This window comes from Rhamphochromis sp. 'chilingali' (genome assembly GCF_963969265.1).
Source record: "Rhamphochromis sp. 'chilingali' genome assembly, chromosome: 5".
Lineage (NCBI taxonomy): Eukaryota > Metazoa > Chordata > Actinopteri > Cichliformes > Cichlidae > Rhamphochromis > Rhamphochromis sp. 'chilingali'.
Genome location: NC_137932.1, coordinates 11,756,150 through 11,778,330, shown reverse-complemented (window position 1 = coordinate 11,778,330; position 22,181 = coordinate 11,756,150). Strand labels below are relative to the sequence as shown.

Genomic DNA, 22,181 nt, shown 5'->3' with positions numbered 1-22,181 from the left:
CAAAAGGCCACCCTGGAATGTGCAGTTTTGTCTCACAGCAAAATGCCACAAGCAATGAGGGAGCGTGCAATTGGCATGCTGACAGCAGGAATGTCAACCAGATCTGTCGCCCGTGCATTGAATGTTCATTTCTCAACCATAAGCCGTCTCCACAGGCGTTTCAGAGAATATGGCAGCACATCCAACCGGCCTCACAACCGCAGACCTCGTGTAACCACACCAGCCCAGGACCTCCACATCCAGCAGGTTCACCTCCAAGATCGTCTGAGACCAGCCACCCAGACAGCTGCTGGAACAATTGGTTTGCACAACCAAACAATTTCTGCACAAACTGTCAGAAACTGTCTCAGGGACGCTCAACTGCATGCCCGTCGTCCTCATCGGGGTCTTGACCTGACTCCAGCTCGTCGCCGTAACAGACTTGTGTGGGCAAATGCTCACATTCGATGGTGTCTGGCACGTTGGAGAGGTGTGCGCTTCACAAATGAATCATGGTTCACATTGTTCAGGGCAGATGGCAGCTGAGAATGTCCCAGTTCTTGCATGGCCAGCATACTCACCGGACATGTCACCCATTGAGCATGTTCGGGATGTGCTTGACCGGCGTATACGAAAGCGTGTACCAGTTCCCACGAATATCCAACAACCTCGCACAGCCATTGAAGTGGAGTGGACCAACATTCCACAGGCCGCAATTGACAATCTGATAGACTCCATGCGACGATGTGTTGCACTGCATGAGGCAAATGGTGGTCACACCAGATACTGACCGGTTCTGGGTCCCCAGACCCCCAATAGCGCAAAAAACTGCACATTCCAGGGTGGCCTTTTGTTGTGGGCAGTCTGAGGTACACCTGTGCACTACTCATGATGTCAGATCAGCATCCTGATGTGGCACACCTGTGAGGTGGGATGGATTATCTCAATATAGCAGATGTGCCCACTACCACACATTTGGACTGATTTGTGACCACTGTTTGGGAGGGATGGTTATATTGTGTATCTGGAATGAATTTTAGGTCTCTACGTCCATCCCATGGGGAATGGGAGCAGTAACAAAGGTGTTGCGTTTATATTTTTGTTGAGTATATATATATATACATACATATATATATATACATATATATATATATATATACATACATAGATTAATGTCAGGTATATATATATATAGCGGCGTATATTTTAAAGTAAAGGTTTTAAAACCCAGTTAGTACTAACATCGCTAATGGCACATAACTTTGCCGGCATGTAGGTATGTAAAGTTAGGGTATTATTGCTTTTAGCGTTGCTTTAATGAATTTTGTATATTACAGCAACTTGTTGTGGTATGAGGCCACTTGTATGTGACCGTTTGTGTGGTGGAACCACAGATCACTTGTGAATGTGATTATTCGTGGCTGCTCTGATTTTGTGTTGTAGCAGGTTGAATAATCATTTTGGATTTGACCTTTGTACCCCTTTATGTTGGTCACATGTTAGTCTTTATGCATTCAGTGTGGCAACTTTAAATCCTAATGCAGGTGCATCCTTGCTTAAAGATGCCAAGTTAAGAAATGCAAGTATTTAGTTTTGTGTCAGGAGAGCAGGTAATAAACTGCTCAAGTTTTGGCTTTGGCTTAATAAATTTAGGGGTCCTAGAGGAACCCTTTGAGTGAGGTGGTGTTACGCCCCTCTGCAGCCCCTAATCTCCTCAATATGTTCAGCTGTTGCTAATTGGCCACACCTAGTAAGGTATAAATAAACGCATACCTGTGGCAGGCTATTCAGGAAGCTCACTAGTCTTTGCCTTTGTGGCAACAGCCATTTGAGCCAACCTGGGATGTCATTTTAAGCTAAAACCTCTTCTCACTTACACTCTGATATTCGTCTCATTTTTTATGTTGCAGCCTCGAGCCGGGTCATAACACCTCCCCTTAAGTTTTCCAAAAAAAACAGATAGATGATCCTCAAGTACTTAGGGAAAATATTCTGTGGAGTCATGAGACAGTTTGCGGATAGTTTGAATTCTGTTATTTGTGGTAGTGAGATCATAAAGCTAAAACAGTATTTCATAAAATGAACATCAAACAATTGATGGAACCATGATTCTGCTCTGTCTGAAAATCCTGAATGCTTTTCTGGGTTCTCCATTAGGTCATAGTAGTTCACAGCCCGGGATTCCAAGCATTCTGATCAGGTACTACACTGTGACGTCGTCAGACTACATGCCACCGATTGGCTGATAAGTAGCGCCAGTTAATGAGTCATTGAGCGCCATTTGCGAAAATTAAAACCGCAATTTTTGAATTTCGGTGATTATATTTGAATCAGGGAAATTTTGCCCCATACAGTCAGAAATATTGTATTTCTGATCACTTATCAGTACATATCCTTATTTTTACATCTATAAAAATAAAGCTGACACTCAGCAGATGCCTTTGTGTCAAAGTAACTGAGGATAAAACAGAAAAACATGAAGGAGATTTTCCTTGCCTGGGATTTTATAGCAGATAACCTTAAAAATATTCTGCAGTAGATACATTTGTTCAGTATTGAAGTGAAGAAGTTAGGCTTTCGTGTTGGAAATTTAAAAAACAAAAAGCAGTGGCAGACAGCGCTGTAAACAACGGTAGCCTGGTGGGTAATAAGCAAGCGAATAACGCAGAAAACAGACTTTCTTATGGGAATCTATTCCTGAGAGAGAAAGACGGAGAGCTCTGCATGACGTGTGATTTTTTATCATGGTGGAGTTAAAACAGCAAAAGTAAGAGGGAATTTAAGGTGTTTATTTAATGTTGATGTGAAGCGAAACATGAAGCTAGTTTGGATCTTCTTTTGCTGCTGGTTCAGTCAATGTTGTTTGAAGATAGATCAAACCTACAGCTTCAGAATCTAGCGCAAAAAAGACAAACACAAAGAGCGGAGCCGCCGAAGTGTGAAAATGTTTCACTCAGTACAGTGCGCTCCAGCTGTGAGGCTCCAGCTGCTGTTATGCAGCTGATGAATTGGTAATTGTGCACTGACTGGTCCTGGCATTCTCCTAACCCCAAAGCTGTTGCTGCTGAGAAAAATGTAATTTACACAGCTGGAGAAGCAATGTACAGGAAGTACCTCCCCACTCTGCTTTTTCTGATTTCACAGTAATCCTCCAGTCTGTCTCCCAGTCATTCTCACACATCTCCATAATGATGTTGGTGGTACAGGACCACTGTTTTATCTACTCAGACAATCACTATCAGACAAGTAGTAGTAAACAAAACTAAAGTAAACAAAATCAAACATCAACATTTTTATGTATTTCAAGATTTTTATTATTTGTATTGTAATGGCTGATGGATGGTGAAGACTTTGCAATATAACTGTTGTTGTGAATATTTTCACAACAACAGTTATATTTTCACAACAACAGTTGTGAATATTTTCACAACTGTTGTTGTGAAAAAAAAAACCCAACAATCAAATGATCCCCTATGAGCAAGCACATGGCGACAGTGGGGAGGAAAAACTCCCTTTGAACAGGAAGAAACCTCCAGCAGATCCAGGCTCAGGGAGGGGCGGCTATCTGCTGAAACCGGTTGGGGGGGGGGTGTAATTTATATTTTACTGCTGTTAATATTTCCATGTCTCTTATAAGTGTGGTGCCCAAGGTGCAATAATCTTGTGTTGTTTTTTAATAATGGGGGCACGCTGTGTTTTCTGTGGTTTAACAGCAATAGGAGGCAGGGGTGGGAGTAAATTCTTATTCGTATTTATGTCCGACTTCTCTAACATGCTTGTTGCGTAAGGTGCCAGAACCTTGTGTTGCTTTGTAATAATGGGGGCACGCTGTGTTTTCTGTGGTTTAACAGCAATAGGAGGCAGGGGTGGGAGTAAATTCTTATTCGTATTTATGTCCGACTTCTCTAACATGCTTGTTGCGTAAGGTGCCAGAACCTTGTGTTGCTTTGTAATAATGGGGGCACGCTGTGTTTTCTGTGGTTTAACAGGAAGAGGAGGCAGGGGTGGGAGTAAATTCTTATTCGTATTTATGTCCCACTGCTCTAAGCTTTGTGCGTAAGGTGCCAGAACCTTGTGTTGCTTTGTAATAATGGGGGCACGCTGTGTTTTCTGTGGTTTAAAAGGAAGAGGAGGCAGGGGTGGGAGTAAATTCTTAGCTGGTGAGTCTTTAGCTACAGACACCACCCTATTTGATTTATTAACAAACAGGCATTCCGTTTTAGGTGCTGTTTGTTCCGAGCTGCTCCGTTGCTGACAACGGAAGAAACCAACCCGATCAGTACTGCCAGCCTGACCCCACTCCGGACTTACCCTTTGTTCATCCTGCACTCTCTCTCTCTTTAGTCGGATTGTGTGCTCCCAGCACACACTCCCGTGGAGTGACGGGAGCGTTGCAAACCTGACGCGTTTTTTCTCTTTTTTTGTGGCTTCTTTTTCAGCCGACAACTCTTCAGTTGTGCGAACCTTTGCACGGGAAACGCGATCGTTAGCTCTAGCATAAACGTGAGACATATTTAATAAAGGTTGACTTTCAGCGGTATTTTAGACTCAGCGATACTTTAGACGGACCAACTTTGGAGTTCACTGGTGTAGAGTGTCGCCAAGGCTCTATTTATGCTATTTGGAAGCTCCTTCGAAGCACCTTTGTTGTGACGTTGCAAAGGCCTTTGATCTGTCCGAGCTTAAGCCCCGCCCCCGACTCTGTTGTCTGTGATGGTTCTCAGGCTGTGGCAGGGTCTGCACGCTTGAAGTACGCGCACTACGCGTACTACGTACTACGAGAAGTGCGGAAGTGAGAGGCTTGTGAAATGGGACGGTCTAGTCTCCGTCGCGCTTCCCAGGTTGCCTAGCAACCATGATACTAACCGCTGGAAACGTGTCATACAACTTTGTTTGACAGAAATGAAGGAGAACATATTTTGTTCATTTGTTTGTTTCTACAAGAGCTTTGTGTGATTTGATAAGTATCTGAGGCTGAGACCACAGGACAGTAAAACATGATTTTTGGGCTTCATTTCTGTACTGAACAGTCATTTAAGATTAGTTAGTAAATAACAATTAGCTAATATTGTTCATGAGACTAAAGTCATATCACTTTGGTAATGTAAGTATAATATGGCCAATATTATAGTTATTATATTAATCATTATTAGCTATTACAGCAGTGAACATGAACTGTGTCAAATACTGAGCCTCAGTACAGATTCAAGTTGCAGTTATTTATATGTCTTATCACCTTAAATCTTCACTCAAAGACAAGTATCTTTGACAGTGCATATATAGGTGTATCATATATAGGAGACAAATGTTGTTCCTTCAGTATCAGAATCAGAATACTTTATTGATCCCTGGGGGAAATTATTTTTTTGTTACAGTGCACATGTTAGTCTTTGTGCATTCAGTGTGGCAACTTTAAATCCTAATGCAGGTGCATCCTTGCTTAAAGATGCCAAGTTAAGAAATGCGAGCATTTCACTACATATCGTACTGTGTATGACTGTGTACGTGACAAATAAAATTTGAATTTGAGTATTTAGTTTTGTGTCAGGAGAGCAGGTAATAAACTGCTCAAGTTTTGGCTTTGGCTTAACAAATTTAGGGGTCCTAGAGGAACCCTTTTGAGTGAGGTGGTGTTACGCCCCTCTGCAGCCCCTAATCTCCTCAATGTGTTCAGCTGTTGCTAATTGGCCACACCTAGTAAGGTATAAATAAACGCATACCTGTGGCAGGCTATTCAGGAAGCTCACTAGTCTTTGCCTTTGTGGCAACAGCCATTTGAGCCAACCTGGGATGTCACTTTAGCCCTTTGACTGCCTCAAAGGGATATGAGGGAGATATATATATATATATGTGTGTGTGTGTGTGCGTGTGTCTGTATGTATGTATGTTAATATCTACAAAGTCAAGTTAAAATATAGGGGAAAAAAAATCAAAGTACACATAGTGACAGCCATTCCTACAATTCCTAAAATGATATTAAACAAATGTATGATACAGTGTACAATAGATAACCGTGACTTATTTAACACGAGTTCAGATGATTTAACTTGAAAGTGTTGTCAAAGTTTAAATGTAAGTTTGGTATTGGAACATAAAATCTGTTTCTCATTACTGGAAAACAGTACTGGTCAGGCAAGATGTTTGTTTCGGGTGTGTTTTTCTTCTCTTCCAAGATATCCACCTCCCTCAGGCATCACCAGGAAAATAATCTGATTCGTGATAAAAGTCAGATAATGATTAACATCTTAAAAATCTACAGGCTTTAAAGTCACAGTCCTTATTTACAAAGAATAACATTTACATATAAAAGTTTATTTTCCAAGATTTATTTTGAGAATCACTGTCTGAATGTTCGGCTGAAATTGTCCACTCCCCTTTCTGTTCCACATAAAGTGATGTACTGTATATGTGGTCTAGTGACAACAGCTCACATGCGTAATGTGTGCGAGCTGTTGTCACCTTTAGCTTTTATTTACCCATGATTGCATTGTGGAAACTACAGAAAAAGAAATCAGAGATGCAAAGAGATTTTTAATGCTTGAATTTGCTGCGCCTCATTAGTATTTCTTTATTGGTATTTAATGTCACAGCAAGATGAAAATGAAAACATACAGCTTTACACAAAGAGTGATTGTTCCCACCGTTCTGTCATGAATAAATTTCCTCCTTTCAAAAGAAAGTGAAAAAAATGTATATTGTACATTGCTTAACATATTTGTTAGGCCATCTGTCATGAAAACACAAAATAAATATTTTAGAAATTTCCCAAAAAGTTGTTTAAAATTAAGAATTATATTGTTATTAGGGAAATAAAGTGAGTTCACATTTTTATACCCAAATTTTAGCCAACACGTTGGACTTGAACCAAGCATATATTTTTTTCTGTTCAGGAATGCAAGTAAATAATAAAATTTGGTATCTTAATTAAAAAATAATGAGCTTTACTATTTCTTCTTCTTTTTTTATAAAACAGTAAATTTGAAAATTAATGGATAACAATACTTACAATGCAGCTCGTGCATACTGCTGCACTAACCATTACAGAAACATAAAAAATGATTTTGGTAATTACCAGTGCTTTTTATTTTAGACAACTGTGCTATAAACCTTACATTGGCTCACAGTCTAAATCTTCAGCATTGTAAAAGAAGAACTAACCTTTACATATCCTTGGTAACATTAGCTATGCACACACTATGTGTCAATCATGTGCCTCCTACAACCAAAAAAAAAGGAGTGATAGTCTCAGATGTGCATGCTACTTTTAGGCGTATAGGAACAAACTATTTTAATTGTATGTATATTCTTTAAAAAGCATGAAATTCTAACAAATTAAAAACCATTTTATCATTTTATTGTAAAAAAAAAAAAGTCCCCCAATGTCCCCAAACTAATCTCTTAATCTATGTAATACACAGTAGATACAAAAAATGAACATGCCTATTTATCATGATACAACTAACATATAAAACCTGAGAAGCTGCCAGCGTCACCTCACTTGGTACTATATGTACCAGAATTATAGACAAAGAAAGCAGGATACCATGTATTGTTGACTAAATGGTTACACTGTTCTCTATTTCAGTCGGGTTCAGATATGTGTAGGGTACTTCAAGCCGAGAATTTCTTGCTGTAATTTCTTCACTGAGGTAGGACAGCTCTGCTTGAAACTCTTTAATCATTTGTTTCGGGGTAGGTTCATCGAATCGTTCTTCAGGGTACTGACCCAACAGAACCTGCAGAAGCAAAGTTAGTTAGTCAGACTAAAAATATTTTATTTGTGATACTCTTTTTTTTTAAAGGAATATAAATAAAGCATGAAAAGCAAAAAAGATACATACCACATCTGTATACTTGTGGGAAAGTACCCAAAGCATTCCTGCAAACTTTACTGTCTCCCCAATATTTGGAAGAGTCTCCAATAATGTCGTCATGCTTGACTGCCCCTTTGTGGTTGGAGCAGGTTTGTGAAGCAAGCCTGAGCCATAGGGCATCCAGGAGCTGTAGTCAAACTAGAATGAAACAAGTTTTTATAAATGACTTGCTTTATTTTTCAAACAAAGGACATAGCTATTGTATCTATGTAAATAAGGGTAGATATCTGTTCTCATGTTAAACATTATCTATCAATATCTTCAGAGCTACAGCAAATTCTATTATTCTTCTATTATGTTTTTCTGATACATAAAGCAAAGGGAATTATAGTCGGAGAGAATAACTGACAAAGAAGATTTTACTAAATGTTTTATATAGTTATATAAATGATAAATGTGGTCCAAGATTTTGCGTGCCATAATGTGTGTTTTTTGATTTTTGCTTCACCTTATGATAACATTAGGTGAAAGTTGAATATCTGGAAAATGTAGTTGGTTTCAGAATGTCAGAATTTGACAACATTCACATGTTTGCATAAAATCTGATAACTCAGCTTATCCCAGCATGATGGGACAATGATCCAAAGAACTGGGTGCAGTAACTTGGAATGACTTGACTCAGCCAAATGCTCCTAAATTTCTTGTTAAATTATGAGGTGTTTCTCTGGATCTGCTGCAGTATGTATCCTTTACAAAAATGCAAACCAGGGAAACATGGAATAGAATAGAGACACTTCTCTGTGGCCAAAAGGCAGCTGAATCAATTCCTTATTGGAGATGCAAAGACTCACTGTACTTGATCAAACATAATTACATAGCGTGCTGTCATACCTGTCCATTATTGAGTGCAGCATGTTGAACTGACACTGTGAAGATCACCATGGTGATAAACTTGATCACCTCCTCAACAGTATTAAAGGATGCCGGAAACCCTGTTAACAGAACGCTCACTGTCAGTCACTATATTTTTCATTATAACCTAGGCTTTATGTGACAAATATAATTAAGGGTATTTATTATTTACCAGAGAGTTTGTTTCCTAAGACGCCGTGTGTAAATATCTCATTGATCCATTCCTGCAGCTCGGTGTCCTTGCACACATCGGATAATAGTGCTATATACTTAACAAAGCTGGTAAAAATATCTACTACTAGCCGAGGGGGGTCTATAACAACCCACAATGGTAATAAAATAGCCCTTGAAAAGTTGGAGCTTGAGGGCAAGAAGTTCAAACTGTTTACGAACAGATACCGATGAATCGACAGTAACATGGAATTTGCTTTTTACATAAATTGCAACACCGCCATCCTTTCTGGGGCGGTCGCAACGGAAAAGATTATAGCCCGTTATGCCTTTGTCAGTAATCAATTTTGTAAGCCAGGTTTCTAATAATATGAGAATATCGGTATCTAACTCTCTCATCCAAATTTTCACAAAATCAAGTTTGGGAAGAAGACTTCTGACATTTCAATGAATGATACCAAGACCTGTTCGAGTTTTAAAATCACAAGGAGTACTTAAGCATTTGCAATCTGGACCGGGATTAGGTTGCACATTTCCAGATAAAAGAAGCAGAAGAACAATAAAACATTTTCTTTTTACACATATTGGAATAAATAAATCAGTTAAATCAGTTGAAATGAGATCTCTGCTGATGATCACGTTTGAGAAGCTTCTAAAAGATGTAAAATCCCACCTTGTTCCCTTTGAGAGGAGTAAGAAGTATGGTTTCTCTTGCTCCACAGACTGTTTCTGCACCTCATGTAGACAAAAAGCTGTCAATAAAAGCAATAAAGGAAAAAAGACTACCGAGGATAACATGCTGACTGACGGATAGACCTGGTAGACCTGTGGTAGAGCCTGGTTGTGGCCTGCTAGGTGATGGTGGAGCCTGGCTGTGGGCTGCTGGCTGGACCTGCTAGCTGATGGTGGAGGCTGGCTGTGGGCTGATGGTGGAGCCTGGCTGTGGGCTGCTGGCTGGACCAGCTAGATGATTGGTTGGCTTGTTCTGCTTATTCTGTTAATTTAATCTTCACTTGCTAATGATGTTTCACTATATGATCCCGGGAGGAGAAACAAATCCCTTTGGGGTTGCATTAGGAAGTGCATCCGGCAAAAAAAAACCCTGCTAAATTAAACATGTAAAGCTACCCACTGTGACAACCTCTTGTGAATAAGGAAGCAGCATTTAGTATATTATATCTCTGTAGTAGAAGTTGGGGATTGAGTCCAGACTTTGCAGTGATGTTATCTGGCCAACAGATGGAGCTGTAGCTCATTTTAGTCAGACTTCTTTCCCATACCTGCAAGTAGGTAGGATGAGCAGCTGTACAGACTCTGAGGAAACATGTTTTTCATGAACCGTTTGATCCTGTCAGACCCAAAAGAGAATAATTATTATTAGTTAAATATAATTAATAATCAAAAACATTAGTAGTAGATGTACTTTTTGAATTAAGAATAATCTAAATGCAAATGTAAAATATAAATACACTGATGCTAAATCTAGTACTAGACGCAATAGAAATATTTTCACACAATTATAAAATGTAGATGATTTTTATCACTGAGTAAATACCACAGTTTTCCTGTATTTTCACCAGGAGAATATAAATACTGTTGTATTTGTTTATGAATATTTTAATGCTGATATTTGACTAGAAAAAGAAGTGGTGAAAATGTTTTATAATTAATTTAGCTGAGGTTAATCTAAATTATACCATAAATGTTATTCTAGAGTTGATGACAATAATAGATGTAGCTATAGTTTTTAAATGCACTGTTTTTTTCATAGATTGCAATAATGGCCAAAAAAATCTGCAAACTGCTGCAGATTTATTGGCAGCACAGCCAGGATGAAACCTCCTGTTCCACCACATGCCAAAGCTGCTGTACTGGGTTGAGGTCTGGTGACTGTGAAGGACATTTGAGTACAACGACCTCATTTCCACGTTCAAGACACCAGTTTGGGATGAAATCGGCTTCGTGACATTAGCGTTATCCTGCTGGAAGCAGCCATCGGAAGATGGGTACACTATTTAAATAATGCTCAATCAGTACCAAGAGGCCCAAAGTGTCCCAAGAAACTGTCCCACACACTATCACACCACTAGCAGTGGTCTGAGTTGTTGATACAAGTCAGGATGAATCATGCTTTCATGTTTACAGACATGTATTGCAGCAGAAATAGAGACTCGTGAGACGTTTTTCCAATATTATGTCCAATTTTGGTGAGCCTCTGCAAATTGTAGCCTCAGTTTTCAGTTTGTACCTGACTGGAGTAACACCCGGTGGCGTCATCTGATACTATAGTTCATCTGTTTCAAAATTTGCCATGTGTTTAGGGAACACATGGCAAACACATGTCCAGGGAACTGATGCTCACTTGATATTTTGAAGACCATCCTCTTTAAACTCAAGAGATGGTTCTGCAGGAAATACCAGTAAATCAACAGTTTCTGAAATACTAGTTTTAGAAAGACAGCTATGCAATTTTAATTAATAATTTAACTGTGATTTAACTATACTAGCCTAGTTACAGTAGTAGAAATAAATAAATAAATGAAACAAACCCTCCAAAAATAAGAAATAACTTTACAAAAATTGTAAAGACTTTATTAAACTGTATTAAAGCACATGCATTTCTGTGTTATCCATCTGTTTACACTCACATTCGGACATCCTACACACCCAGACAACAAGTTTGCACTTGGCTGACACTTAAAGAGATCAGAGCTATATCATTTAGGGTCACTGAAGAGGGAATAGCAAATATTATATAAAGTGCTAGCATACCTTCTGACAGACAGAAATTATGCAAACAAACAAAAACAACAATCTGCTTTTCCCCATGGCTACTACTGAAAGGCAAGAGTGTGAAAACATTTAAATTCCTGTTAATATAGATATCATATCACATAGAATAATATAAATCCACTGTGCATATCTGTACTCAAGAAAATATAGTTCATCTTATCAGAATAAGTGCGTATTTTCAGATCATATCCATGCGAAGTGAAATGTTTGTTTTATTTCTCTCTCTCCACAGGGACCTCAAACACACACACACAACAAACCTGGCAAGTGAAGTGTTTTCATTAAGGCTTCTTCATAATCTAGTGTGATGCAGGAAGAGATTTTTTTTTAGTTGCAGCATTCACAGATTACGGCAGTGAATCTCATGCAGCTTTGACTGGTCGGTTGTGTTTGGTCAGATGTTAACATGGCGTAGGACGCGACGGAGTGAGTGTCCATCCCGTGCGGTGCACATGGCAGGAAGGGGTACAGGCTCGGTCTTGTGCTCCACATTGTTGAAGTGGCACTTCTTAAGGTGGTTCGACATGCTGGGGACATCAGTGAAGCCCCACGCTAACACCGGGCTGAAGGCAGTGCTGAATCGCCAAACCTGGGGTAGTAAATAAAAAAAGTAGTTTTTGATTTATTATCTTTAAAATCTGGCCTTTTATATATTACTTTGCATTTAATATAGGTAGTACGATAGCTATATACATTGGTGCTAACAAGAAATTTTAATAACTATTTTAGAGAAATAGTTAAACACCAGTATACAGTACAGTACACTGGATTTCTGCTTACTTTATTTTTCGTCTGCCATGACACAGTGCCATGAGGACCAGGGCTTTGTCTTCGCTCCCACTGCAGGTCCACTACACCCCTGGTCTGAAGGAGGCTGGCACACACTTCCCTCATAGTCCTTGATACCAATGACAGCTGGCACAAGCTGAAACTGTCCAGGAATCCAGCTATGTGCCACAGTATCTCAATAGGAAGCCCACTAAACTGGTCTGACTGGGAGTCACCTGGAAGTTTTGCTTTAGGGCAAGGCTGGACTCCAAAGGATTTGAGGTGCCTGTCATGAATCACCTTTGCCCCCTGGACAGATGGGTAAAATCTTCTTTGGGAAAACGTGCAGCCATAATATGCCAGGGGGCAGCGTTGCTCCATCCAACCATTGAGACCAGCGTGAATGTCACCGTGGACATTTGTGAAATGGGATGAAAACTGGTCCCGGCGGAATGACTGACCACAGACAAAGGGGAACATATGCTGGTAGCGGGGGTTAGGGGGGAGGTAACGGTTATGGGGGACTGCCTCGACCTCCAGAGCTTCCAGGACGAGACCTAAGCGGAGGGTACGGAAAGGGCTGGGGTAGGAGATCTGTGGGGCAGCATGGTCGCAGGCAGAAGCAGAGGCCATGTCACCCACTCTGGTGTTAGTTACTAAGATTGCAGCAGGAAAGGTGAAAGTCTGTGTGCCAAAGTTAACATGGTAACCATCAATATAGACTGTATCAGAGATCCTTCTGCACTCTCTAGACTCCTCTAAACAGAAGAGCAGGGCTGCTGTGATCAGATCGATCTCTCCTAGACCCATGGGGTCGTCATCCTGCTCTAGCTCTGAAGTATCCACTGCCTTGTCCTCCATTACGGGTTGGAACCTAGACAATGACCTGCCTGGAGTGATACCCATCTGACCATTAGAAAATGAAGATTGGCTTGGGCCCCTAAAGGTCTGGTAGTTCCTCTTGACCCCATGGTTTTCTGAAAGAAAGAGCCCTCTATCTTCTAGAACGATATGACCAGCCCTCTGTGCCACAGGCTTTCTGACATGGAGTGGAGGTGCCATTTGACGGGCAAGTAATTCTTGAGAGTCATCAGCATGCAAGTTATCTTGAACCTCAATGGGACAGGCCGTCTCAAGACAAGCCTCAGGTGCCCCTAAAAATGGTCCATTGGCTGTATTCACAATCATTACGTCTGTTTCGTTTAGAGACCCATTTCCACTCAAGCAGCTTGAACAAACACTTTCCTCCTCAATGCCGCTTTTATGCAAACTATCTGAAGCTGCAGGTGTTTCGTCTTCCAGTCCATTCTGAAAGTCTCCATTGTTGCTCAATCTACTTTTCTGTACAGCAGCTTCTTTGTTCACACGCTCTGCGCTGGTTTCACCAGAGCTGGCACTGCTAACAAAGTCTAAAGCAGCAGCTAAGCTTCTTGCAGTCTCAACTGTGGCCTCATACAGTTTACCAAAGTGCTCTTCATTCAAGCCATTAATTCCACTGAAAATTTTCTCCTTTGCTGAGCCTGGTGGGTGTGGCTGTGCTTGATGCGTGGCTGGCAGCGGGGAAGGTGACTGAATAAATGAGGAGGCCTTAGGAGCACATGTTTGTAAAGTGGAGTGTGTCGCTCTGTTCTCTTTACTAACACTGACAAGTGGCTCTCCTTGTGCAGTAGGTGCCATGGCAATCACCTTGAGGGACTCCAGCAGTGTACGCTGGTCCTGAAGGGCAAGTGCCATGTCCAGCTGCTCCACCTCTTCCACACCACGGCTCAGGCTTTCATAGGAAGTATAATCCAGGCAGCTAACAGGCCATCTGTTCCACTCCATAGTACAGCACACAAGTCCAGCTGGACACACTTCCAGGTGAGCATACATCTGGTTGCGCACCAGGGTGGCGGGGCAACCATATCCACTGTTTAGGCAAGGAATCCTCATCAGTGGGCACATAAGTTGATGTTCATCCACTTTGCAGGAGTGAAAAACAGCCCCACAAACCAAAGGACACGTTATAAGCTCGCAAGAAACTCCTGTTTCAGCTTTGACCGTGCACCTCTGGTTAAAACAGGAAATACAGTGAACATGGTCCTCTTCCATCTTCAGACCAGAGTGATGGGGAGTGACTCTGGAAGAAGACAGTCCACAGTCCTGCCAAAAGATCAAATGCAGTAAGTGTAGGGCGACGACACATTAGCAACAAAGTCTGCTCGACTGCTTTAATACAGTATCGGAGCTCGAGTCAAAAAGCAACAGAATGCAGTGTGATATTATTACAATACAGTAAATGACGAAACCAAGATTTTTTTTATTTTTTGCTATATTTTGCGTTTTACAATTAGAATAAATAGCATCATCTTGAAAAGACAGTTCACAATGGTCACTGGGAATATACCTGCTAACAACAATAACTGACATGTACGCCATCTCGGCACCACATGAAGTATGTTGCACATTGCATATCTGCATTTACTACAGCTGTTCTTTCTAAATGAGAAATATTAAAGATAAAAGAATTTAAAAAAAAAAAAAAGTAGCCGTCTGAGCCCTTCCTTGTACACATAAAATAAAGGAAACTATAAAATCAGTATTATGCTGTCCTAGAGTTTTAGTCAAGTCTTGAAAGGTTGTTACAACTACAACAAACCAGTAGATGTCACACATGAGAGCCATGCCTCAGTACTAAAGATCTTTATTTCAACCAAATAGCATGTAAGCAAAGCATCAAAGCTTCTTAAAAGTGCAACAAGAAAAGTAGGTAATACAACAGAAATGATATTTCTAGGTAGCAGAAACTGCATTTAAAAGAGACTTTTACTGTAGTTCATTGCAGTATATTTCAAAAGAAGTGTACGAACCGTTTTAATTTATTGTCACATATTATTTCATGAAAGAGCAGCGCATTATACTTGCCCCCTCTGCATACAACATAACATGCCTCATATGAATGCACTGGGGAAAAAAATCAGTAGTGACAAAGCAAACCTAAATATTCTGCAGTTTTCTTCTTTCCATGAATGAAGCCTGCATGGCAACTGTGAAACAGTGCCCTCTCTGCTAAAGAATAACAAACTCAGCTGCAGTCACGTGACACACCTAAAAGGCTGTCTCATACAGTACCTTATTAGGAAAATTCCCTGGTCAGTGCAGGACGCTAAAACGTTTTCTTTTTCACATTTTGGACAGGAGAATAACATATCTCCCTAATTTTGTGCATGATTTGAGTCGGCAGTGTGTTCTGTTTATAACATGTTACAAATGAACTTATACTGAAAAACAGCATACTCGTTTTGAGTATAATAAACACATTGCTGTATCTATTATGTCATTCACTGGCAAGGCTCCAAAAAAATCTTACAAAACAAATAAATTGTATTAAAGCAAATTTAGGAGCAAAATAAATCTTCATCTTTAAGAATCTACATAGCCAGTGTAATTCCACTGTTGCACTAGCATTTGATAGTGCACTTAAAGTTTAACTTCCTACGGGCATAAAATGCAAAAGTGTGTTGGCTCATAATGAATGATTCTAGATTATATTAAAGACTTTAACAGAAGTTGTGAACAGAACACATTAAATAAAGTTATTTTGTAGCCAGAGATCAGCTAGTGACATCTTTAAGAGTAGGAAACACGTCTAAAATGTATCCAACGAAGCTGGACATGTAGAAAGGACACTTACTGTGCAGCCATTTTTAAATCTCACGTGTAAAAAGATTAAAAGCAAAGCAAAACAAAACAAAAAAAACCCTGATGCCAGTGGCAAGTTACTCAGAGCATCTGTTTCTGTAACCACTTCAGGCAAACGAGTGAATGCAAACAAATCCATTGGAAAGTTAAACGCTACCCCGTCATTTCTAAACCTTGCAGTATGTATAAATACATAACCAAACACGCGACTAACATCCACAATATTTTAACAAAACAATACTAGTTACTTTTTTTTTTTTAACCAGCATCTCTTTTCAGATGTCTGACCCAAATAAAGCGCATTCACTGACAACAAACGTAACACAAAAACACAGCGTGGCTAGATTAATGTTCCTCGCTAAGTTTACTTAAAACAAGAGCAAAAAAAGACGAGAAGCTTTCACTACCGTGTACAGTAGTATATTACGAGTCCAGTGCTGCAAGCTTGTTTGCTGTCATCAGCTCCTTCACCATCAAATCAACTTGTTTTTGTAACAATGGCAGGCAGGCTCATACTGTTAGCTAACAACAGCTAGCTAGCTCGGAAGTTGAACGGTTCAAAACAACAGCGGTATAAACCCGGGCTAGCATGCAGGGCACTTCTTACCTGATCGTAATGTTGGCAGCAAAAAGTCCGATCAAAAGTATTTAAAAAAATTACAACAAACCCAGCTGTTAACTGCAGTTACGGCTATAGAGAAAGTGCTAATGATAGCCAGTAGCTAGCTACATATCCTCTCAGCCTTTCTCTTTTTTTGTGTTCAAAACTTTATTGACCAAAGCGCACATCTGTTTTACACGGGGTAAAAGAAAAAAAAAAAAGCTGAGAATAATCACGGGAGTTGCCTACATAGGCGAAGACATGGAGTTTTGCAACGATGTTAAAAGCAAACAATACTGAAAAACTGGTGTTTTTAACTGAACAATTAATCTAAACTTTTTAAAAAAGGACACATTATGGTCATTGTTTAGTTCCACTTATACATCATGACATCTATAATAACTATGACAGGATAAACCTGTACTGTTATGTCATGGGTTATTTTGACATTGTAGCATTAAAATTTGTAAAACCTATAAAAATATATTTGGAAGCACAAACATATATCATAGGAACACACAAATGTTACTTCAGTAATGTGTGTATATCACTTTAATGATGTGTTTAATAATGTGATTAGAGAGAGAGAGAGAGATAAATTGTTTGGAGTACAATATTTACAACAATTGTAAATAGAAGGAGAAAGTAACAACATACAATTACACTGAAACAATACTTTAGTAAAGTTTCTGATGGAATGTACTGAGTTACATCCCACTGCTGATTCTATACGTGCTGCCATCCAATGGTGTTGGGTTCTGTAAGATTAACAGGATTTTCGTCCAACACCAGTGGATAAGGATGGACAAGAGGGTCCAATAATTAAGTTAAGTTCAGCTTCAATTCATTATAAACTGCAAGTCTAACTAACAAAACTGGCATATTACATCATACAAACCTGATTATTTTATATAGATTAAACCATTAGTGAAAAAAGATTTTTTCCAATAATAACTTGTATTCCTTGTTTGCTTCTGTTCAGCAATTTCTGGATACCTTACAATGCTGTGTATGAACTGATGACGGAAGCTCCTTAATGTGTACCGGATATTTATTTTATTTGTTCATTTTATTATGTCTGCGTGCAAAAAAATAGCTTACAAATAAATTTGCTGGCCTTAAGTCCACAAAACATTACAAATATGACTTAAACGATCATTAGAAAGAAGATTACTGATTTTCCCATGTGCTGGTGATTCTAACTTTTTCGAAAAAGTACGAAAATGAATAACCTGCTAAACTGAAAATTGCTCCTCTTTAAAAACAGAAGTAATATAAACTTTTGAGTCTAATATGTCCAAGAGAATGCAGCTTTACAAACATTTTTCAACTAACGTGCAGTAATTGCTAACAAACAGGAGAGGTCACTGTTGCACCGTTGTTTTTGTTAAGCCTCCTCCTAGGTGGAAAAAGATGGACTGTGCCTCACTTTATTGCTGTTAACAGAAGGACGTGCCACGTTTAGAGGTCGAGGCCACCTACATAACAGCACCACAGGACCCGGGGGAGCTGACTCACGGACACATCAAAGCTGAGCAGAACTGAATACACCTGTCACGAGGTGCTGAAACAAACCCATGCAGTGGGAATATTGCTGTTTTACATCATATCAACATCATATCAACCGAAGTCTCACTGTCATTCAATTTAAAGAACTAAATAAAACAAACAAAATGCATTCAGGTCCACTCAGGTTGAGGTCTGGACTTTGACTGGGTTATTGCAACATCTTGTTTCTTTTGTTTTTTTTAACTATTCTGTTGCAGATTTACTGCTGTATTTGGGATCATTGTCCAGTTGCATAATCCAGTTTAGGCCAAGATCTAGTTGTTGGACAGATGGCCTCGCATCTGACTCTAGAGGAGTTTATGGTTGACTCAGTGACTGCAAGGTGCACAAGCCCTTTGACTGCAAAACAAACCCAAATCATTGCCAGTCTGCCACCGTGCTTAAGGGATGAGTTGAGGTGTTTGTGCTGATATGCCTTGTCTGATTTTCTCCAAATGTGGTTCTGTGCATTAAAGACAAACATCTCCATTTTGATCTTTTCTGTCCAAAGGATTTTATTCCAGAAGTCTTGTGGGTTGTTCAGATGCAACTTGACAAACCAAGGCTGTACTGTGATCTTCTTTTCACTTCCAAACAAGCGACACTTGTCCTGTCTTTTTCTAATTGTGACCTTTAACATTAAACATACTAACTGACACTTGTAGATTCTGAGATGTAGCTCATGGGTTTTTGCACCTTAATGCTCTAGACCAGCAAACTGCCAAAACGTTGGCTTTTATAAAAGTGCTCACACTTATTGATGATCGATTAATTGAGTCCATTTAATTTTAATTTTATAGAGGGTTGTAGTCTATACTACTTAGTTTTTCACAGAACTGTGAAAACTTTCTTGGTCTTTGTAGATTATTTTTAATTCTCACTTCACCCACCCCCACCAACCTGAAAACCATGTCTATCTGTGCACATTCACGAGGGGGTTAATGTAAAATATTTCAACAAGAAAACAGATATTTATGTATCATCTTTTCACCGTTGCTTATTAAGCAGTTCTTATTTTCTGTCTTTAAGAGAGGCTATCAATCGTCTGCTCTGGATGAGAAGGGCAGACATTGCTGCAAGCAGAACAAAATAAGGACTAGTAACATAAGACTTTTCAAAACGTTGATTGATGACAGTAAGGTTTTGAAGATGTAAAATAGCTATGTAAGAGTGTTTTGTGGGTGATTTATCTATTTTTTTTGTAATGTCTCTTTTTGCAAGCATAAGCAGCCACTGTATTAATAGCAGAAGGTGGAAACAATGCAAACTCTAAATCAGGAATGTCAAACTCATTTTGCATCATAGGTGACTTTAATCTTAAGTGGGCCGGACCCATAAAAAACATGATAAATGTGTAAAATTACAGAAAAGGTTCCAGCAAATATTTTTCCCAGACTGTCTTATAATTATAAACTATAAAGTTTTCATTTTCACAGAAAATGTCCTTTTTTTGGACTCAGTGTAAGAAGCGACGTATATATGTGGTATGAATCCAACTAAAGGGAAAGGATATAATTTGAAAAGCTGTAAAATACAATTAAAAGTTCACATTTTCTAAAGCTGTCCTGTCTTGGCCTTGCCGATTTTGGCCTTATGTATGACACCCCTGATCTAAATGGACATCAAACATACAATACCCAGTTTATAAAATAAATTTAAGGGTTTTTTTTCTTATCTGTTTTCACTAATATTGCATAATCTAAATAATATCACTCTTAAGTGGTTGCTACAAAGCCTTGTGGTCCACCCACTCAGGCTGAAGTCCCCGCCCACAGCTGGCCGTAGTATCCAGCAGTGTCTCCTTCTTAAACATGTCACTTCTATTCAGGTTCAATATCAGATGCTCGCTCCCGGAGCCCCGGGCACCAGGAATGGCAGTAGTGACGCCTTTGTATAAGTTTATTTTTGATTCATACCGCCTGGCGTGAGTCACGACAAGGGCCCACTACTTGAGAATACATGCCTCTCGGGAGGGAAACCTTTGCTTATCATAATGGATGGGTAAAGATGAAACAATTACTAAATTCACTCGCAATTTCGCCAGATTTGAGCGAAATTATTTCAGATTCCTCTCTGTAATCATAACTCACAGGGAATAATTATTTAAAAATACATAAAAAATTGATCTTACATCCTAATGGCAGCTCTTTGAATCTGCTTAAGGGTCGAAAAGCTGAGATCCGTGGCCGGTTTTGTTGACCTAATGACTGATAAGTCATCGAGCTCCTTCAACCGAACGCTAGGTGGCGCAGCAGACTCTACTCCGTGCTAAAAACATCCAGGGCTTATTTTTCGTGCTGGAGCCAGAGGCCTCAAGTAAACTCAAGTGAGTGGAGATATGAGAAGCAGGCTCCTCTCTGTTTGTTGTTTGCACTTCTCAGCTCAACGTCCTAAAACTCTCTTCAGCTGTCAAATGACTCAAAATGGTGTGTAACGCCAGACTTCAGACTAATCTGATGTTCTTTCTCCCTTTCAAAATAAAGCAAGTGACAAAATACAAGTTAATTGAAATAATGATATACAAAAGCCTGTATCCAACATAAACATCCACACACACATGAACAACTACAGAATAGATTTTTAGTGCCCTGCTCACCTGACGTCACAAAATGCTCAGAATATGAAATTTTTTTGTGCGTTGTGTTTAAATACAGATTTTGCTCATATGCTCGTATTCTTATCTCTCATAAAACATTGCAAGATTTATGGGCTTAGACACGGGGAGGGGGAGGGGGAAGGGGTGACACTTGCAGAGGGGATGTTCATTTTCATGTTTGGAGTCGAGAGAGCAAGCAAGAAATACGAGAGAGAGAGAGAGACGGAGAGAAAGAGAGAGAGGGGGAAGAGAGAGACTCAAGTCTAATACCGCCGAAGACCACGCGCTACAGAAGACGGATGAAGGCACGCGACATGTCTCAAGGATTCAGGTAAGTTTTAACACACCAGGAAAAAAACATGTTTGAATGTGCATGGTGTTTGTAGCAGAATGGGAAACATGGACTGATTAAAGGTGACAATAAGAACATGTCATGTCATGCTTCCTATTATAAAGGTAACAGCTTAGTTTGTTTATTATTATTATTATTATTATTATTATTATTATTATTATTATTATTATTATTATTATTATTATTATTATTATTATTATTATTATTATTCATTTAAACCTAGAGGTACCTTAGGCTGCACGACGGATAATAATAATATGTTTATATGTATATCGTCTATCTTGTAGGCTTCCTCGTATTAAACTCACATAGATTCGTATAATAGTTTCTATTGATGAGTAAAATCGTGAAGAATGCGTCTGTGAGGGGATGACGAGTGCAGCCAGTAGTCCCAAAGACGTCCTTGTACCGTGTTTGGAAAACGCGCTGTCCACGGTCCTGAAATCGGCAGCCTGCCTGATCTTGTGGATGGCTGAGCCAGCATCCGCACAAAATAGCAAGCGATCATTTGCAATGAAAACACCGTATTGTCTGAGAGGTTTTGAAGTAACGGACTGTCTCCGCACGTGTTAAATAGACGTAGAGGCTTGGCGGACCAGACAGTAGTACTGTTGAACCACTGTTGGCCATAGACCAGCTGGGTGTCCGTTTTGAATGCCTTGCTCAATGGCATCTCGCGTCTGGTGGTTGATAATAGCGGGATACGGAGGGCTGCCAGCTGTAGGAATGTGAAGCAGGGCGTTGATGTAAAGGAGCATGCGTGCTTAGTCAACTCTTTATACATAAACGCTTGGCACATCTGTCCTCGTTTCTCCTAGCTTGCACGTCACAGCAGTTTGTCTTGTTTCTTAGCAGGTGTGCGTGGATGCCTCCCAGGTGTCGTGCTCGCAGGTCATGGATGGGATAAGCGTGGAAGTACTGGCAGACAGCAGATGATATGCCTGCACAGTTGGCACGGCTCACGCG

At 39.7% G+C, this 22,181-nt stretch overlaps 2 protein-coding genes across 3 annotated transcripts; both read right to left on the bottom strand.

Moving 5' to 3' along the window:
- Positions 1–7,339: 7,339 nt before the first annotated feature.
- On the bottom strand, positions 7,340–8,951 carry LOC308397210 (hydroperoxide isomerase ALOXE3-like). The gene is made up of 4 exons (XM_080883017.1): positions 8,878–8,951; positions 8,685–8,785; positions 7,821–7,991; positions 7,340–7,715 (listed from the first exon to the last, which is right to left on the bottom strand). The coding sequence occupies exons 2-4, from the start codon at positions 8,733–8,735 to the stop codon at positions 7,536–7,538; spliced, it is 402 nt and encodes a 133-aa protein (XP_080739143.1). The 5' UTR covers positions 8,736–8,785; positions 8,878–8,951; the 3' UTR covers positions 7,340–7,535.
- A 2,519-nt stretch (positions 8,952–11,470) lies between these two features.
- LOC308397792 (F-box only protein 30-like) lies at positions 11,471–16,868 on the bottom strand. Of its 2 annotated transcripts, none has more exons than XM_080883905.1 (3): positions 16,726–16,868; positions 12,450–14,579; positions 11,471–12,258 (listed from the first exon to the last, which is right to left on the bottom strand). In XM_080883905.1, the coding sequence occupies exons 2-3, from the start codon at positions 14,526–14,528 to the stop codon at positions 12,064–12,066; spliced, it is 2,274 nt and encodes a 757-aa protein (XP_080740031.1). In that variant the 5' UTR covers positions 14,529–14,579; positions 16,726–16,868; the 3' UTR covers positions 11,471–12,063. The 2 variants fall into 2 exon arrangements, with proteins under 2 accessions (XP_080740031.1, XP_080740032.1); XM_080883906.1 differs by lacking the exon at positions 16,726–16,868 and adding an exon at positions 16,526–16,691.
- Positions 16,869–22,181: the final 5,313 nt, after the last annotated feature.